Source organism: Phaethon aethereus (genome assembly GCF_964289735.1).
Source record: "Phaethon aethereus genome assembly, chromosome: 2".
Taxonomy (NCBI): domain Eukaryota; kingdom Metazoa; phylum Chordata; class Aves; order Phaethontiformes; family Phaethontidae; genus Phaethon; species Phaethon aethereus.
In genome coordinates, this window is record NC_138582.1 from 124,464,408 (window position 1) to 124,483,695 (window position 19,288).

Below are 19,288 nucleotides of genomic sequence, written 5' to 3' on the forward strand. Positions count from 1 at the left end.
GAGCAACCTTCATCTCAGCATCTTTCTTATAATGCCCATGGGATATTCCCAGGCACAGGAGCGCTCTGTACTCACTGGAGACGGTGTCCGACTCTGGTTTACTTGCTGACAGGTCTTCCACAGAGGTATTGCTCCCTTCAGCACCCACACCACATCCTCGGGGCCCCATGGCAGTGGACCGTCTCCTCTCATGAATCTCATCTGAGATCATCTCCAGGTTTTTCAAGGCAGTCTTATACTCTCCCTTTGCCAGGGCCAGTTTTGCCTGCAGGTCATCCACTGTTTTCTTCAGTTGCTAACAAGAAGACAGGTATTAGATGTGCTTTCATTATGAATGATGCACAGTATGCAGTTCTCCGTTACGCGTCCACCTGACTTGGCTCTGCACAGGCAAGCTAGCATAAGCCAGGGTTGGTATCTAGGTGACGGGAGAGTTCAAGAGCATCCCATTGCAAGCAGCAGCACTTGTGAAGGAGACAGCAGCAAGGCAAACCACAGGAGCCAGGGGCTGGGACTGCCTCTGGAGTGTGGTAACGGCCCCTGACTAAGCACAGAGCAGGGGTCTCCCCATTAACATGCAGGATCTCTTGTTAACATGAATGCAGCTCTCAACAGCATGTCACTGTTCATCCCACAACCACCTCTCAGGGTTTGCTGGCAGCCCCTGCCTGCGGGGCATGGCATGGCTGTGCATCATACTCAAAGGGGCCAAGCCTCTCTCTCCCCTAAGCACCAAATCTGTCACTTCTCGGTTACTAAACCTGCAGACCAGACAGCAGCAAGCCTCAAAACCTGACGGCTGCAATGCAGCTGTTTCTGTATCCCCAGACACAAACCCCACTCTACAGCAAGGGCAAAAGTGTTGTACACCCTATCCCCAAAGGTAAAACACTGCTTGGGTATCTATAGCTGTCTCAACTCTGTTTTATAGTGTGCATTAAAAGCAATCTGTGCTGTCTTTTGTATTCAATTTTACACAACCACTCTTCTTCAGGAGGGCACCAAGCAGCTGTCACGGAGAAGCAACAGGCCCCCAAACAGCAGGCCTTCATCCATAGAGAAAGGGATATTTCTCAAAAGATGCCTACAGCCGGAAGGGATTATTGGCCTGGCACCCAGCCCAGGATAGGTGAGGGTTTGGCTCCATGCAGCAGCTGCCGACCACGGCTGCGCAGGCAAGCAAGACACAGGAGCAAGGGGCAGCCCAGGCCTGGATCCCGGCAAGGAAAAGGTGCACGCCAGAGACTCTGCGGCTGATAAAGAGCTGCTGCATCCCAGGCAGCCCAGGGAAGGGGTCCCAAAGAATGTGTGGGACATACCTTGCATCCCAGGCAAGGAATGGGAATCTGCTTCTAGCTAGGCCGCTGCTGACCTAGCACCCTGATGGAGCCTTCCTGCACCCGTGGCCAACAGCGCAAGGCAACGTGCTCTACTTAGACCTTGTGCACATCCCACACATCTACAGCACCAGCCACCACCCTTCAACTCAGAGGGGGGTCACAGGCAGCAAAAGTCATTCAAACAGAAAGAGAGTGATTCTTGCATTTGACTTTTCAGTGCGGCTTTGCTCTCCCACCCCTGGTAGCTCCAAGGCTAAGGGCTGTAACAGCAGGGATTACCATCCCATGCGCAACTGCCATGCCCACCCTGGGTCCACTGTGCCCTGCAAGGTGTGCACGGTGTCCAAGCACTGGCTAGACAGCGTTGCACCACACAGAGCACAGTGCAGAGATGCCAAAAAAAAAAAAAAAAAAAGCAGCCCTGGCAGCCTATCCAGCCAAACCCGAAATCCCCCTTCTGCCAAACCCCAAATCAGCAATTCATATCTGAATGATGTTTGAATACTACAAGCAGGTTACTTCTTGTTAACGGAGCCAACCAGTGAACAGAAAAGAGCACCCCAAGCACAGTTAAACAGCCTGATGCATAAAACATAAGGAAAAAACCCCAAACAAACAAACCCCAGGCACTTCAAACTATAAGAAGTTAAAGATGGTCAAACTGTATTTGTTCAGTTCTGGCAGTAAGCAGCAGGGTTTGAACACTCTTACTTCACACAAGGAAACAAAGCCTCTCTGAGTCTTTTACCTTTAAAATGCGCTTAGCAAATTGCTCAAGAGGTTTTGAATTGAATTGGTTTTGTACAGAAACGCAACACAGTTGTCGGAGCACTTTAGATGTAATTTCAGTATTTACCGTAAGCAGTAAAGAGTTTCAGATGGATCTGAATTCCATACGTACCTCTAGTTGGACGTAGTACTTTGCCTTGAGCTCAAAATAAGGTCTGTGGAAAAACAAAGAACATTTGTTTACAATCACTGGGACTGAATGCAGAGTACTGGAGTGTGAGTTGCTCTCTGTAGCATCAACATAGCTATTTTGTGTTTCACTGTACTCCCGAGAGACTACGATCTAGATGACAGAACACCTACATGTGCTCTCAGTGTCTCTCTTTTCCCCTCTACTGTATATCTACTTCTCATGGGTCTTTTGACCTAAATACAAATTGCAAAATTGCAGTTTTTGGAGTTGACAGCATAATTCCTTCAGGCCTAGATTCTGCAAGATATTTAAATGCAGTGTCCAGCTTCAGGCATAGCCATCCTCTCTGTATCCATCTAATTTTTGAGCCCACAGCACATATAAGTTCCCCGCAGAAGGTGAACCATGAACTTCCCCATGTGCAGATGGGGGGGGTTGGAAGGGCAGCTCTTAGGTTTTTCAGTGGAGGAGCTGGGATGAAGGGAGGTCAGAGCACCACAGGCGAGGGCACAGCACCTCCCACCAGTGGCCCACCAGCACTTCCCTCCCGCTTCACGGCTGGCTCTCCAACAGCTTGCTTGGACCTAGAGGACAGTGTCACACCCAGTCTGTTTCCCACTTTAGACAACAAAACTTGCTTATAACGTTGCAGGAGGACAGGGGCACAAGAGGTGTAGTACAAAGCCTAGAAACCACATTCCAGCTTCCAAGTTTTAAAGCCCACAAGCCAATTGGGCAACAAAAAAGTCCTCATTTTTTAGCAGGGCTTACTACCCTCCTCACCTCTTAGAAGCTCTCCTGGAAAGTATGGGAGAGATATACAATCAGATCTGGGTTTATATGAAATACAATGTTAACTACCCTTGTCATATTTCTACCCTGACTGCAAGCCTCTTCTGAGCTCTAAGTCCTATTGCAGCCACATTTTGGACTGTGTACCAGAATGCAGGGCTGTAAAAATGTGTCTTTCTGATCCTATATGCTTTGAAGGGTTGAATTTGATACACAGTCATATACAAAATAACCGAGTCGCATTTCCCTGAGATTAAATTATTTTGCAGCTTCCATGTTTTTAATCAACCCTCTCTACCGCCACTAGGAGCTCACAGCCAAGCCTGCGATGTTTCCAGTGACACTGATCCAGGCAAACTGCGCCTCCGCCTTCCCTTCCTGGGACATAACCCTGCCAAAGTCTACGCAGATGGGCTTGCCAGGCATGGTAAAACATTGCAGTTGGGAGTCTGGATCCAACAGTTAAAGGACTCCTACAGCCGTACCCCAAACCCGTGGGAGGGCAGACACCCTGGCAAAACGGTGTTGCAGGGAAAACAGTGAAACCCACTCACCTCAGATGACCTGATTTTTCTCCCTTCCTTGCCCTGGTGCCAACTGGGAGGGAACAACCAGGCTTGAATCCTAACCTGCCATCAACTTCCACAAGCCTGGGGGAAAAGTCCCCTTTCTATCAGCAAACAAGCACACAGGTGTGCTTTGCGTGGTGTGAAAAAAATAATATATATAAGCATGTATGTCTGTATGTGTATATACACGTGTGTGTATACACAAATACATATACACACACGTATGAGCAGGCATGTTTACAGGTAACGGGTAAGAAAGATGTCACCTAAGCCAAGAAAAGGATACCAATAACCTGATGTGTAGGAGCTCAAACATAAGCACCCTTCCTCACTCATCACTAACACACAGCTGGGCACCTGATGCCAGCAGAAAGTGATGACCTGGCAGGGTAGGGACTCGCATCTCCTCAGGTCACTTCATTCTCTTATATCCATGACCCTGTAACTACAGAAACCTGGCCCATGACACAGCAGGGCTGGCGAATCGTTCACTGATGCAATCGGTGTCCTACATCATCAGTTGTCTAAGTCCATGACATTGCATAGCAAGCAAAGTGCTTTTTAAGTAGACGACAGGAAGAGTGAAAGGCACTTTGCCCAAGTCACCGGAGCAGAAAGTGACTTCCAAAAACCAGCGAACACCGGCAAGCTCATTATCCTGCAGTTCACAGGCACTGAGCCAGAAGATCTGGCGACTGTTAAGAACATGCAACCGTATGCACATTCATAGCTTACACGCAAGTAAGTACCCAGAAACAAAATTAAAAGCAAAACCAAACCAAAACAATCCAATAATCATCCACTCATCAACTTTACACAGCAAATCGTCTAAATGACTTTCCTCCAGGCTGTCCCAGTCTTACTTTCAAATAGTAATGCTTTAAGCATCTTAATCCAGACTGAAATGAAGAGCAAATGCAAATCATTTTTTGCATGGAAAAGAGCAACTCATTCAGCACGTCTACCCACGAGTTTATGGAGAGGACGGACAACACCGGCCTGAAAGGCCCAGGCGTTAGAGCCAGCCCTCCCGCCCCACCCAGGGAGGGAGGCAGAGCAGTTTGCTGGTGTTAAATCCTTCCTGAAAAGCAGCTAGTAGCCAGTTACACCCTACAATACAAGCAGCTGCAGATTCATCAGCCTCATTTCCCAGTTTTATGTAGCCACTTGACAGCACTGATATTTTCAGCTTGGTTTCAATTTTGCCTTACGTGATAGCTGCAGCGCTGAGAGACGACTGACCTTTCCAACATCCCTTATACAGTATGACTTCAAATGCATCCACGATAAGCCCATTTGTGCCGTCAGGCATCTTCCACTTAGATAGAATACTAAGATAGAGCTGGTGTTTCTGTACACCTCTCATTAAAAGATCTCCAAAACATCCTACCTAGGTGGTTTATGCTGCAGTCAGCCCTGCTGTGAGACAAAGGAATATGCTGGGATCCTTCCACACAAGTGAAAACCAGCTTGTCCCGAGGAGAATGACACAGGACAACACCCCCATGACGGTAGTTTCAGCATGGAAATGCAAACTCAGAAGGCAAATCACACAAGAGGTAGCTGGGGCATCAGGCTCAGCACCATCACTGTTACAAAAAGATATATAGGACCCAATGACAACTTATCAGGGTCTTTATTTTAAATCTTATTGGAAGAAAGGAACTCCTAGCAGCCAAACCACTTCTCAGATATTGCTCTTACCCAGAGGAATCTGTCATTTAGTGATCTGATGATGTTTTTCACAGCCCCTGTGCAGTGCTAGACAAACAGCATGCAGCTCATTCTAGGAAGCCATGCTGCTACACTGTTTCAGCAAACATGCTTGAATCTTCCTTGAGAAGTGCTAATCCTTTACTGAATTGAGCAAACACCAATCAAAATACATTTTTAGTTGACTGATTTCACCAAAAAGTCATTTTTAGATGGAGGGATTAAAAGCTAAATAGAGCAAGCAGATTGTTCAGACAAGCTGCAGTCTGGAAAAATAAAACAACTGTGAAATACAGAGGATTAAGAATTTGTTGTAAACAGGGCCAAAATTTTAAACAGGTTCTGAGAAAAAAGCTGTTTCATCTCTCCACAACAGAGCAAAACTGCACGTCAAATGCAGACACATTTATTAATGATGCTTGCTGCTTAGCTACACTCTCTGAAGTGCATTTCCTTCCCCAAAACAGCTCTCACACAGCTTTGCTACAGCAGCATTAGGAAGCAAAGAAGTCTGATGTACCGTGCTACGCTGGCACAGTCTCGCACCTTTCAGGTTTCTGTCACCTGCTTTGTTGCTCTCCTAACTAAAAATAAGAACTAAACTGCAAACAATCCTAAGCTGCAAAACACCCACACACAGCTCTGCAGCTCTGGAGGTGGCATCTGCGTGAACCCCATGAGCCTGTTTCTCAAGTCACATGCCACCAAAGGGTTCAATGCACTAGAATGAGACCAAGAGTATGCCCAGAAAAGGTTTCCTCTCCCACTTAGTTCACCAGTCTATCAAGTCAGGTGCTTCAAAAGACACTTAGAAGGACAACAAATGCAAGGACAAATACCAGTACCAATTGTACCAATTGTGCTGTGTGTCTGTTGCATGCAGACAGGAGCCCAAAGGGAGAGGTACAAATGGCAACACACTTTCACAAGTTTGAAAAACCCTACAGAATTGCTATTTCCCCCCAAACAGATTTCACCACTAAACTCATCTCCAAACGTAAAACGTACTTTGATTTATTGATGGCTCTTTTCAGCTTCTTCTCCAGTTGCTTCATCCTTCCCATGGCAGCATTGTATTTGGCTGCAGTCTCCTTGTGAACCAACTCACTTCTCGTTTTGGTCTGTTCTGCCTCCATGACCTTCAAGAAGGAAAAAAACAATGTTGAGCAGCAAGACACAATGATCTGTTTCTTATAATTTTAATTCACAGCATCTTCATAATCTCTCCAATCAATTCATGTCAGGAAAGTGAGGGTATAGAAAAAAATTACTTTCAATGAACCTACTTAAAAGTATTTCCTGAAAGGAGCAGCAGTATGTCAGATTTGCAAACACTGTGTTAGTTATGACAGAGGTGTTGCAGCTTCTTGCATAATATCTCTTTAGCTCTTACGGGAAGTTCAGAAGAGCCTCAAATTTTTGGATCATCCATTTTTTAACCCAGTCAGATATTCAGGAGCAGAGCAGCGTTAGCGGAAGTCACCCAGTTACATTTAACAGCGTCGTTTCCGTTCCCTCCTGCTTCTCTGACGGAGGCTTGCCTTTCCCAGCAGGAAACCAGCAGGCTGCTCAGCCCCCACCTGCAGGCCCACCTCTCTGGAAAAGGCTGAAAAGCAACCACAGCGGTGGGAGGACTGAAATGCAGTCCAGCCTGAATCACCGGTCACCAAAAAACAGCGTGCCCAATGACTGCCTGTTTGCAGAAGGCCAGGAAGACGGCTTTTCTCTTACAACAGCTGACCAGCCTTCAGAGCACGATTTCAACACCGAAAACACACAGAAGTTTGAGCCGTGAGCTGACACCCCTATCAGGCAGGCGGGGGATGCTATGCTGATGACCGGTCCGCTGTCTGGGCCGGCAGATGCTTAATGCACAGCAGTTCCAGACCCGGCACATCAGCCGCTCTCCACGGCCCGCCCGGCCCTTCCCAGCCAGTCGGGCTGCAGCCCTGCACGCAAGCTAGGAAATTCTTCACGCAAGCATTTCTTCAAAGCTTTATAAACAAATGCTCACTGCTGTGGCATTTTGCAGCAATTAGGAGTCTACAAAAGCAGTAGGAAAAGTAAATGTCCCTCCACTAGCTGCTCTGCTGGTATCCTATAGTCACACTTTGCCAGTAATTCCATCCAGGGTACTTCCGTTGTGCAAATTTGAGATGTCGGAGGTGTAAGTCAGAAAATGTGTTTTCTTTAATGCACCAGCAGTCAAGATCCAGACAGGGAGGTAACTGATGTGTTTAAAGTAAGAGAAATGGTGATACCTTTCCATTGGTCTATCAACGAGGAGAAAGTAGGCATTTTTCAGGCTCCCTCTCTTGCAGCTCTGAAGGTATTGATACAAAAAATGGCAGGATTTGATTTTCTCTGGTACTGGAATTCAAAATGTCTCAGCTGTGAAACCAACTGCTCCACAACTTCAAGCAAATTTGGTCCAACTGGCTCCCGCCACCAGAACGTGCATCTGAACTCTCAGATCCAGACAGAGAGAATATTCAAGACACCTTGATTTGAAATAACCTCACCCACAAAGTTCTAATTTCTTGAAAGTGTCATAGCCCTCAGGCTGAACTGAACATGGAAAACAGCACGGTCAGCTTTGACTTTCTTGGAGTTGCTGCTTCTTTCAGGAAAACTGTCATGTTGTTCTTTCTGATGCCTAAATGAAAGCGTGAAACTGCTACATGCCAAAGCTGAACTGGATCAGCATCAACTAGAAGCTCTTACTGTCACAACTGGAGGCCACGTTTTGCTCATCTGCACACACCACATTAATAAACAAAGAAGTTGCTACAGAACTTTAAACTATGAGAAAGAAAGGTTTCTAAAGGCTCTTTAGATATACAATAATATACTCAACTCCAACACCCTTCAACTATTTTACATATATAAGTAAGGCATCCACTTTTGAAGAAAGGTTAAAAAAAAAAAAAAATCTATCAGATTCATAACAGGCTTTCCTGAAAACAAGTTGCAGCCTCTTATCTTGAACAACTGTTCGAAACCTACGTTGATGCAATGACTTCCTTTAGTGAAATGTCAGATAAAGCTGGTTTTAGCTTGGAAGTATCTTAAATTAAAATGCAGTCTCCAAAGACTGCACAGAAGCTGGTTCGTCTTCTTTGTAGCATGGCAAGCAAAGTGCAATTTAAAAATGCTGGAAGCTACAAAATAATGAAGCGGCTGGAATTTGCCAATGCTCAATTAAATGTCAATCCCTCACATCCATTCTTGGGGCAAAATTAGCATCCCCTTTGATATCTGGGATGAACCACATGATAAGTACTACCAGCATCAGGGTCATAAAGCAGGTTAGGTGTCCAGTATCATGTTGATTTTGCACATCTTTCATATCAAACATCACAGAAATGCTGAACCCTGCAGAACTGGGATTTGAGGATGACAGATCGTAAACACCTCAAACTATCTGAGAAAATATGGAATTTGCTGCCAGCCATATATACCCATGTTCATCACCCTTTCCAGAAAGGAAAAAAAAGTTCCATACTTCATCCTTTTGAGAAATCTGTGATGTAAGGAAAACCATCTGCCCCCACTCCTTTGTTTTCCTGTAGGTGTTCCATCACCACGCTCACATTACCCGCACAAGTCTGCGGAGAGGACAGAGACAGCCTGTCCCCTTCCCCCAGAAGGTGCACGCCCAAGGCTGAGGACAATACCTGGAAGATTGTGAGGTATCCCTGTGGAGATCCATCACCTGCCAAGATGCACTTAAGCATTTCGTTCAGACAAGAAGAAACAAAAAGGCCATCCACCCCTCCACAAATGCCAAGCGGCCTTTAAACAGAGCAGCTGTCCATCAGGGCAGGCGGACAGAAACAGACTGCAAAGCGTGCTGCCACCTCTATGTCTGGCAGGTTCAATGTAAGACCAGCTAGGGAAAGCCCTCACCTTTTAAAAAGGTCTTAGAAGACAACTGGCAAGGCTCGTGTGGGAAAGAAGTATTTTTTATCGGACCTAATAATACAGTTGGGGAAAAAGCAATTTTATATGGACTCATAAACAAGCTTTTGGTCAGTTACCAAATAAGCTGTTTTGTCCAATAAAAGTCACTGTGCTTCTACCACCAACCTTGCCTTGCTGATGCTCCTAAGCCATCACAGATACAACAGCATCACTTCAAAAAGGAAGAGATAAAAGTGAGGATGACACCACTTCAAATTAAGACTGCTCAAGACACACCTCTCCTCCTTATATTGTACCTGCCATTCATACCCTTGGGGTGAGCAGGGGATGTACTCCTACACAAAAAACATCCAGAATGGGTGATCTTCTAGGATTCCCACACATTAACTTGACACTTCTGTAGTCCACACCTGTCCTTAATTACCAGACCACCTATTCCAGGCAGAACTCATTCTCCCAGGTAGCACAGGCTACAAGATACAACTATTGGAAAACAAAACAAACAAAAAACCCAACACAGGTATCAATCAATTCCTCTTCTCTCCTTCCCTACCCTCTATTTCCAACCCAGATGTCTAGGAAAGGAAGGTCGGTGTAGAGGATGTATTTTTAGCGAATAAGTCTGTAGCTTTGTTCCCCCAAAATAATCTGAAGTCAAAGATGGATGCCAGGCAAAAATTCAGTAATAACAACAGATGCAAAAGAAAAATTTATCAGTGAAATTACGCAAAGCTGACCATCTAAGACAAAGAATTACTCTGAACAACTGTTTGTTTCCCAAAAAAGTTAAATGGATGGCTCTTCTAGGGGAAGAATTAGAAATAAAAGAGGTAAGAGACAAATGCAAGATCAGTAAATCAGGAGAAAAGAATCAACAACACAAGGGATTGCATTTAACCTTTGCATTTCCAGGGTGAAGTGACAGAGAGATTAGGGCAGGGAAGGAGGTGGATATTTTTGTTGTTTCTTTCACAGACTTTTCTTTTCCCCCCTTTTTCTCCAAGTATTTGTAGCTGCAGGAAGTATCTCTTCTATCTCTTCTCTCTACATCATGGAAGCACCCACGCATTTTACACTGACAGATGGTACTTCACGGTGTAATATCAAAGGGAGCTTCACAAGCCAAATTAAACCAAGAGGGAGCATGCCTCCTCCCTTTTCACTCCCCCTCATCCCTTCCTTTTTAAAATGTCTGATGATCAAGAGCCAAAACATTTCTTCTCCCTGCCAGAATTTATGAACTGAACATATCTCAGGAAAGGCTGTAAAAGCAGAACCTTTTTAAGATTGCAGATTTCATCGGCAATTAGAAATTAGCAATTTCTCTTGAAATTCATGAAGGATCTTCTTTTCTGCTCCAGCTTGTCTCAAACTTGAGGTAAGACACCTGTCAGCACTTTCCTTTTGTACACATTTATGAATAATTTTCAACAGGAGTATAAATGTGAAGATCTCTCTCCTTCATGACTCAAATTCTCCATCCTTTGGCTCTTTTATAGCCCTGCTCTCTGCACTCCAAACTGCAGCATTGTAATTCAAGGTACTAGCAGATAGGTAACACATTTCCACTTCCCAAAAACATTTTCTCCGTATTTTAAAATACAAACTGCAGTTACCAAAAACCTGGTAAGCCAATGGCTAACAGTAAACAGTACTTTTCTTCTCCAGGCAGCTTAAGAGCTCATCAAACCTGTCTACATGCAAGGTAGGCCGCTACATTTCCGTTATAATCAACAGAGAATTCATCTTACAATGAACTTGCCCCTCTGGTCACATGAATTGTTCTCCAGACACCATCAACTTACTGATCAGACCTCCTTTGACTATAATGGAAGTTTAGGCAAGTAACTGGGACATACAAAGTAATGTTCCAGACACCTGAAACCGATGAGCTAAATCCCAGCCTAAGTGTTATTACACTTATCTCAGATCTGTGGAGAAATGGACATCGAGGAAAAAACCACAGGAATTTACCCCAAAATACACATCAAGAGTAGAAGCAGGTGAAGCAGCTGCCTGACTTGCAGGATTGCATCACAGTCCTGTGCGTCACTGTGGTCAACACATAGCTGAAGCACAGACACTTACAGGGATTATCTGCATCTTCACAGGCAGGCAGGCAGGCTCACAGCTCTTATTTAGGAAACACAGCTCAAACTGCGAGGTGAAAAAATTGCTGAGTGACAGTCTGTACTCCCTGTACCTATTCATGCTGTCTTGTCTGCTCCGTGAATAAAAACATCTTCCACATATTATGCTTCCAGCCTACCCAGGATAAGCAGAATTTCAGTAACTCTTCCATTTCTCACCTGTTTAATCATATGATTTTTTTATATCAGTGGCTACAAAAGCCTTGCTTATAGTAACCCGTTAGACTGTCACATTAAAAACAGTGTCAGTAGCTTTTCAGTCTATTAAGAAATCAAAAAGTAGTTACAACATGCAATTCTTATCTCCATTTCCTCCCAGTGACGGTCTGCAAACAGCATTTCCTGTTCGGTACTCTGGAACCCAAATCTTTGTCCACATCCATGGGGTCAAGTGCAAAAGTAAACTGGCAGTATTTCCATACATGCCTGTACAAAAAAATAAGTGTCTCATTTGTTCTCTTGCCTATCCTTTTCCTTTATGCTCTCTGTTTGCACTGTTTTGTCAGCTACCAAGCTGCTACAGGGCTTGGGTTTTGTTCCAAATTTCAGATTAATTATTTCAATAGAGCCTGCTACCTCTTCCTAATAATAGCAAATAAAAACACTTCACTCTTGCCTGACATTTTTGTCAATAGAGAAACAAATTAATTAGTACCTCACTTCTAACATTTGGCACAGAGGTGCTTTTCTGCACTTGATTCATTGCTGTACAAGGCCCTGTGCAAGATTATTCTCTGCCCAGTACAACTGTCATAGCTAAACACATGCAAAAAAAAAGCTAGCTTTTTAGCTTTTATTTCAGCTTTTTGCTAAAGTGCAAAAACTTTCTCCAAGAGTGATTTTTATATGTGGAAGTAAAGGATTTCTATTTCTTAACCCTCAGCCTTCACCTTCAGAAACATTTTTTTCCCTTAGTAGTTTCTAGTATAATCAGTAGTTAATGAACTGGGTTAACAGCAACACTGTGGCAGTCAAGGAGAACTTTTCTTCTAGTAGATCTCATCCTCCAACCTGTTTTCATTCATAGCTTAGTAGGGAATGATGATGTTTTCTGCTCCTTGAGACCCCAATTATTCTGGTTACCTCACTGAACACTAAGCACTTCACTCATTACATGCACTGAAACCAAGGAAGTATTTACTCTGCTCCTAAAGAAGCTATAAAACCCAGTCAAGCCCTCCAAACAAACTAATGCTGGGTCTGTTCAGTCAGGACATCGAGCGACATTTTCACCTTTCTTGGCTCTGGCCCTAGCCTTAAAGACCTCCACTATGGCCAATGAAAATCACATGACAAACTTCCATGTAACTCTTTCAAAATCTGCTGTACCCTGGAAAGGTGCAGATAGGTGCCTTCTGGGAACTGAGCTTACTCAGAATATTTTAAGCACCAGGAAGAGTTGGGTAACACGTCTTCCATTCAAGGAGCCATCAGCTGCTCTACACAATCTAGTCTGTGACTGGGAGATTTTATAACTGCAGTAAATAAACCTAACGTTACTGTTCAGCTGTAACCATCAGAGACATTATGGTTGGAATCAGCCCTCTGACAAGCAGATATTCTGCATTTAGTGATGATACGTATCAATACCACCAGCATGACTCCACCAAACACTGTCAGCAGTCGTCTTCTGCTCTAAATCACTGGGTTTGCCCATCTCAGGTGTACTGCTCTCACAGACTGTCAGGGAGGATTAAGGGTTGTAGAAGGACACAGGGATACCCTTGAAATATCCAAGGAAAAAAGAGGAATCCATTTGGATTCTCAAAATTGCTAGGATTTTTTTCCTCACCCACCTCAACACAAATTTTCATTATGCCAGCTAAAGAGGCGGCTGATACGTGGTTGCTATCACTCTCCACCAGATCTCAGCAGTTCAGCAGTCAGGAGCTCTCAGCAACACCTTAGATGCGTCCAGTTTTCTCACCTATTTGAGAATCAAAAATTGTATATGCCTTTCTGAACTTTGCTCATATTGAACAGGGATAGCTAGGGAAAACGACAGCAGCTGGTGTCATAACACACACATGCTGCAAAGGTGGGGCTCCCTTCAGAAACACCCAGAGGTTCCCAGATCTGCAAATACCTAATGATAACAGGGACAATAATACAAGCAATACCCTAGAGTTTTTTTCTTTTTTTTTTTAATATATACCAGGTTTTCCATCTCTCCCCTACACACAGCCAACATCCTTTTTGTTCTCTGTTTCTTCATCAGGCAGCTGGTTTTCACAATTCACTCTGAAATAGAGGCTTTCTTATAACCGAGAAGCTTCTGCAACAGAACAGAGCTACTGCATTGAGGACTGCAAGACAACACGAACATTGTATGGCACGCTAGTGTATTTGGAATACCAAGTTCAGCTTCACTGGCATATTAAGGGAACTCTGACAGAACAAAGGGTTTTAACTTTGATTTTTGGTTCTTTCATGTTAAAAAAAACCCTTTCTGCCTTTTTTTTTTTTTTAAACAGACAGGGGGAGAGAGACACGGCAAACAACAGGAAAATTCCTCTTGACAGCTGCTAAAATGAATACTGCCTTTCATTGTTAGACGGTGTACCTCTTCTGCAGAATTAAAAAGACTTTACAAAGGAGGTAAGACCTTGTCTAAATTTGAAAGTTAATTCGGGATAGAGCAGTGTCCAAACTTAAAAAGCAACACACATTTTTTAGTAATTGTACATTCAAACACACGTTTCCAAAGTGAAGTGCCTTGTTCAACTTACTCCATACTAAGAACAGGTTATACTAAAAATGGAACATGTCCCTGTTTTTCCAGAGTAAGAGTTTCCATAACATGTGCATTCAGGAATAGCCACCCCTATGCAATTATTCTGGCATAACTTCAAATGCAAATATGCCTTAAGACATTGTTTTTCCCATTATAGATGGTAATTTTTTTTCTTTAGAGAGCTACTTGCACAGATGGATAGAGAACTACAGTTGTCCCAATAGCAACCCAAGGCCCAAATCATTTAACCTTAGGCTTCATAATTTTCTGTAGCTTCATTTTCTACATATCACATACCTGGACCAATACAAAAATTTGGTCTTCCAGAAACTAAGCCTCATACACCACAGAACACAAAATATGGAAAAGACAGATGCTGGGGCAAGTTTGTATTACCCTCTGAGTAGCGTGGTTGAGCATCTCTTGCCAGGCAGAGTCAAACTGACGTTTGTCATCTTCCAGCAGCCTCTGCTCAGCAAGTGAAATGGTCTCTTTTGCAGCACGCAGCACTTCAGTAGCCCTCTGAAAATCTTGAGTCGCCCTCTGAGCTTCCAGCTGTGCCTAAAAAAGAGAAGTTGGGATCAGAGACAAAGGAACCCTCACAGTCATGTTTAGAAGATCTACTACACTAGTCCCACGACTTTAAAAACACCATGCCAGCATTGCTTTTTCCCAACCTTTTACTTGGAAGTGACACATTTCCTCACTGGACTAAGTACTGCTAAGACAGCAGTTCCCACCCAAACAGGTAATTTACAAAGAACTGTCTCATGGTGTTCATAGTCAAAAAACTCACAGCTGATGGCCTACAAATAAGCACCTGGCTGAGAGATAAACACCTTATGATGTAGGTTTAATCACTGAAAAACAAAACAAAACTCAATAGGAAACTTGTAGCTTGTCAAGAACACACTGAGAATGGCACTCCCTGAGTTTAGTCAGGGTGGATTTTTATCTGGTGCACCATCAATCACACTGAGGAAATGTTTTGGAAGTATTACATTGCTATAAAGCATAAACAAGTTTTCAGAGAAGGTGGCTGCTAATTCTTTGGATGTTCTTCTACTTTATTATCGATAGGACACAACTGGTGCAGCAAGTCCCCTATACACAGACATGAAGGTAACCAAGGGAATTTGCAAAGCATGTAAAACACAGATAAAGGCCCTGCTATGTCCTTTGGAAACATCTGCTTCTTTTCAGCAAAATAACACGAAGTTTGAGCTTGAAGGAAGTATTTTCAAGTGTCTGCATGGAAGCAGGGGAGAACAGAGTCTTCTGGTGAACTATATGGTTCTTGCTGTGAGAGCAAAGACTCCTCCAAAACAACATACAACCTTTCCAGCAAAGCAAGCACAGCTTAGGAGCCATTTAATCAATGGGCTGTCATCTCTTATTTTAGACACCAAAAAATTCTCAGAGACATTGCATTTACAGACCGCCTTCATCTCTCCTAAAGGCTCTCATGATATCCAAATCTCAGTCTGAACAGTCCTCAAAGCAAAACGCTCACAATGCCATCTTGTAGGCTGGAGACACCTCCATTTCTCACAGCTGAGTGTCAACCCTCCAGGGTCCCTAACACAGCAGCAAGCCCTTGCTTATTCAGCCCAAAAAGGGAGAGCAGCCAATAAAGTAGAAATAATGTCAGTCATACTGCAGGTTTCAGCAGTACCGTGGTGACAAAAGTCATCACAGAATTCAGCAGCCTGCAGTGTTGCTCTTTAGTACCAGTGAGAAGACTTAAACGTTCAGAATAGGTGACTCTACATTGAACAGACAAAGAGTATCCATAAACAAATTACTGGTGTTGGCTGGGTTTTTGTTGGTTGGGGCTTTTTTTGCTTTCTTGGGTTTTTTGTGGTTTGTTTTTTTTTTTAAATACTATAGAGATGTCCTCTCTGTTTATAGTTAACTCTGAATGACTAGTGATTTTAACATTCAGGCTTTCAAACTGGCAGGTTTCACATTGTTTTCCTTCATCAGAAATTTTTACTTTCTGAAGCTTTTGGGTTCATTTGCTATCTCTTAACTATATGAGCACTTGCCTGCTCTAGAGCCCTTTTGAAGCTGATAAACAAATACCTTGTTTAGCTCAAAAGTAAACTCTTTACCTGAACCTTTCTATATTATATTTCATAAACTTCTATTTAAAGTAGTATTTTTGAGCTCTTTTGCACTGAAACACCACCCTTCAAATGTAAGCTTCACGTTCAGTTAATTGAACATCCAGCACTGTGAAGACAGTTTTTGTTTACACGTCAATGATTTTTTTAAAAAAATAAACTGGAATTACCCAGTTTATACCCATGGGAAATGCCTTTGACCAGACATAACTGACAGAACAAACTAATGAATAAAATTTTACATGTCATGTATAAACAGCAAAAGAGTCTGAGGCTGAAACAGGGGAAAGGACTCTGACATACAGAATACTAAATTGAAGATAATGAAGTCTTATGAATAAGGAAGAGGCTTTAGCGTGAAGAAATGGTGGTCATTTGGAAGTGGCTAAAAGTCCCTGATCCAAAATGGGAAATAAGTAGAACAATGGTGCATTTCTCCAGCAAACAGCTGGCTACACCTCCTCGACACCAGCTGCATCAAATACCTTCACACTTAAGACACCACAGTTATTTGTAAAGGTAATGGAAAAAACCCTTCCCTCCCTGCCACGTGGCAGGGGAGATGGACACCTAATATAAACACAAATCTCAAAAGGAAATAAAGCACACTAAGTTTCCCTCACGATGTCTTGAAATAGCAGCAAGCTCTTCTTACTTCCTTCCCCATCACACAGAGAGGTACTTCACCCCAAAGTGACCGTGGAAAAATAGGAGTTATGTGTCAGAGGTCCTTCAGCTACTGGCTGAGGAGGGAAATCAAAGGCATCACAATCAATGCAGTAATTTCCTTCCAACCAAGGTCCTTGATGCACTTCCTTCTGAAGTGGCTGTTGGTGTTTTCCACAGAAGAGAAATTCATTTAACCATGCCTTTTGCTGCTTTCAGGCAGCTTACACCTGCCTAAAGCCTCCGTGAAGAGCCACGACATTAAAGTGTTAATTTGCATGCAGGCCTGCACATCCCAAAGCAGCACAGCGGTTTGGGCCAATATTAGTGGATGAACAGCATCCTGGTGTAAATTCATCATTAATATGGTCTCTTAGAAAGTCTAAGAAAAAACCCCACACATTATACCTCCTCACCACTCCAGTCACCAGCTGCCTGTTTCAAATGTATTAACACATTTTATAAATCCAGAATAAGCCTGACTAAAGATTATTTTAATTTAGCCACTAACTTAAACCATGGTACCCACCAAGCACAGGAAAGCCATCTGAGGATCTTTAAACAAGGCTCAACCTAAGCTTCCAATAAAGGACACAACAAGAAGCCTGAATCTTAGTATCCAAAATATCCTCTACTGAATTCTCTGAAAATTCACAACTTTTCTTTTTTTCTTCCAGTAAGTTTGGCCTATGCTAGTAAAAGGATCAAATGCAAATAAAGGCCAAAAGTTTTCCATAAAATCGTAGTTTGAGATGTGATTTTTAAAAGTGAAATAAAATGCAAGACTCCAGTAAGTACTGCAGAACAGTGCTGAGGATGTTGGGAGGAAGAGCAGGACTGATTTTCATGGAAGACCCTACGAGAGGGACCCAGGTCCCAATAACTTCCAGGCAATAAGGCTGTCAAAGCCAATCCCCAGTGAAGGCTTCAGCTCCATGGCTGCCCCACTGCACGAGCGGGCCTGCCTGCGCAAGAAACAACTTACAAACACAGGAAAACAGACTGGCGACCCACTCCTAGCACAGGCAGAACTGCACCAGCAAGTAACTGCTTTCGAAACTCTAGTAAAACCAGATCCCAGGGGCAATGTGAGCACAGGAGAAGTACAGTTTTCTCACCGTAACTGCATCAGCACTTGAAAGTTTCTGTTGGCACAGATACCCAGGTCAGGGATCAACACAGCTAAGCCAGCAAAAGTCTGCAGAGCATTAGGAGCTGAGTTACTAAATCCCCACAGAAAACAAGATCCAGTGATAGCTTGCAGTACTAGTTGATCTTCTGATGAAGCCTCTAAAGCACAGTTGGCTGCACAGCAGGAAAATGTTCTTTATGGTAAGAAAAGCAGAAGCTAAATTTACAATTCTGCTAGATTTCTACTTGCAGCTGGACCTGTAGGACAGTGAGAGCTGAAGCTGTTAACAGGCAGGCCCATAGCTCTGGCCACATTCAGCTTCACGCCCTGTAACTGGGTGGGCAAATAGAAAACTGAAACAAAACCATACCTAAATACTCTTTCCCAGCTGTACATTGTTGTTGAATGCTACTCTGCAATGGCAGTTTGGAAATGCTGTGTTGGAACACAAAATGCTTTTTAGTTTAAGCAAAAGAGTTAGTCCAAATAGAAATTTAGCTACAACTGTTGTCTGAAGTCAGTCTACAGTCTTTTATTTTAAGCAACTTACTGAAAGCCTGGGAAAGAAAAAAAGAAGCCAAATGCTAGAGTAAAGAATGATACATTAGTCATCAGAGAAACATCAGCAGGTTTGTGGTTTTGCCAATGTGAAAAATGATACTCAAACGCTTTTTAGTTAGCACAGTTACTCAATAATTAGCCTTCATTTAAAACTCCCTCCAGCACGTACAAGTTGTTCTGCACCATCACTGACAGATTGCTCTCACACTCTCAGTCTCAGGCCTGCAGGTCACTCAGTTCGACAGAGGAGAGAGTAGCGATGTTATTCATGTGCTTTTAAAACCATAGAGAACAACAGGAGCTCAAGTCTCCACCCAACCTCCTGACATTGTGTATGAACGTCATCATTTTAGACAGTGGCTGTTTCTCTCAAAAGACCAGAATTCAAAATTCAAATGAATGGCTGAAAACTAGGTTATTTTGCTTTCAAGCACAAACTAGTGTTCAAGTTGAGAGGTTTAGCCCTGGGGTAGCACGAGGGAAAACATACTAGGGATGAGGACAAAAATCTCTGAGGGACGCTGCAGGCAAGTGAGATGTCAACTTTCTGCCTGTCACCCATATTGCTGGGGCTTCATGGAGTCTACCCGATACAAAAGCGAGCATCTCTTTCAAAAAAGTCAGAAGGAGCTAGGCCAGTGAAACCCCTTACTGAAAAC

At 43.4% G+C, this 19,288-nt stretch overlaps 1 protein-coding gene across 1 annotated transcript in view; it reads right to left on the reverse strand.

Moving 5' to 3' along the window:
- Positions 1-19,288, reverse strand: part of SH3BP5 (SH3 domain binding protein 5) — a gene marked incomplete at its 3' end in the record, with an annotated part of 55,325 nt that overhangs the window by 4,356 nt on the left and 31,681 nt on the right. Inside the window, exons 4-7 of the mRNA XM_082015136.1 lie at positions 14,541-14,705; positions 6,345-6,475; positions 2,242-2,284; positions 76-295 (exon numbers count right to left, since the gene is read on the reverse strand). Coding sequence (XP_081871262.1) covers positions 76-295; positions 2,242-2,284; positions 6,345-6,475; positions 14,541-14,705 — 559 coding nt within the window. The remainder of the gene's footprint in view (positions 1-75; positions 296-2,241; positions 2,285-6,344; positions 6,476-14,540; positions 14,706-19,288) is intronic.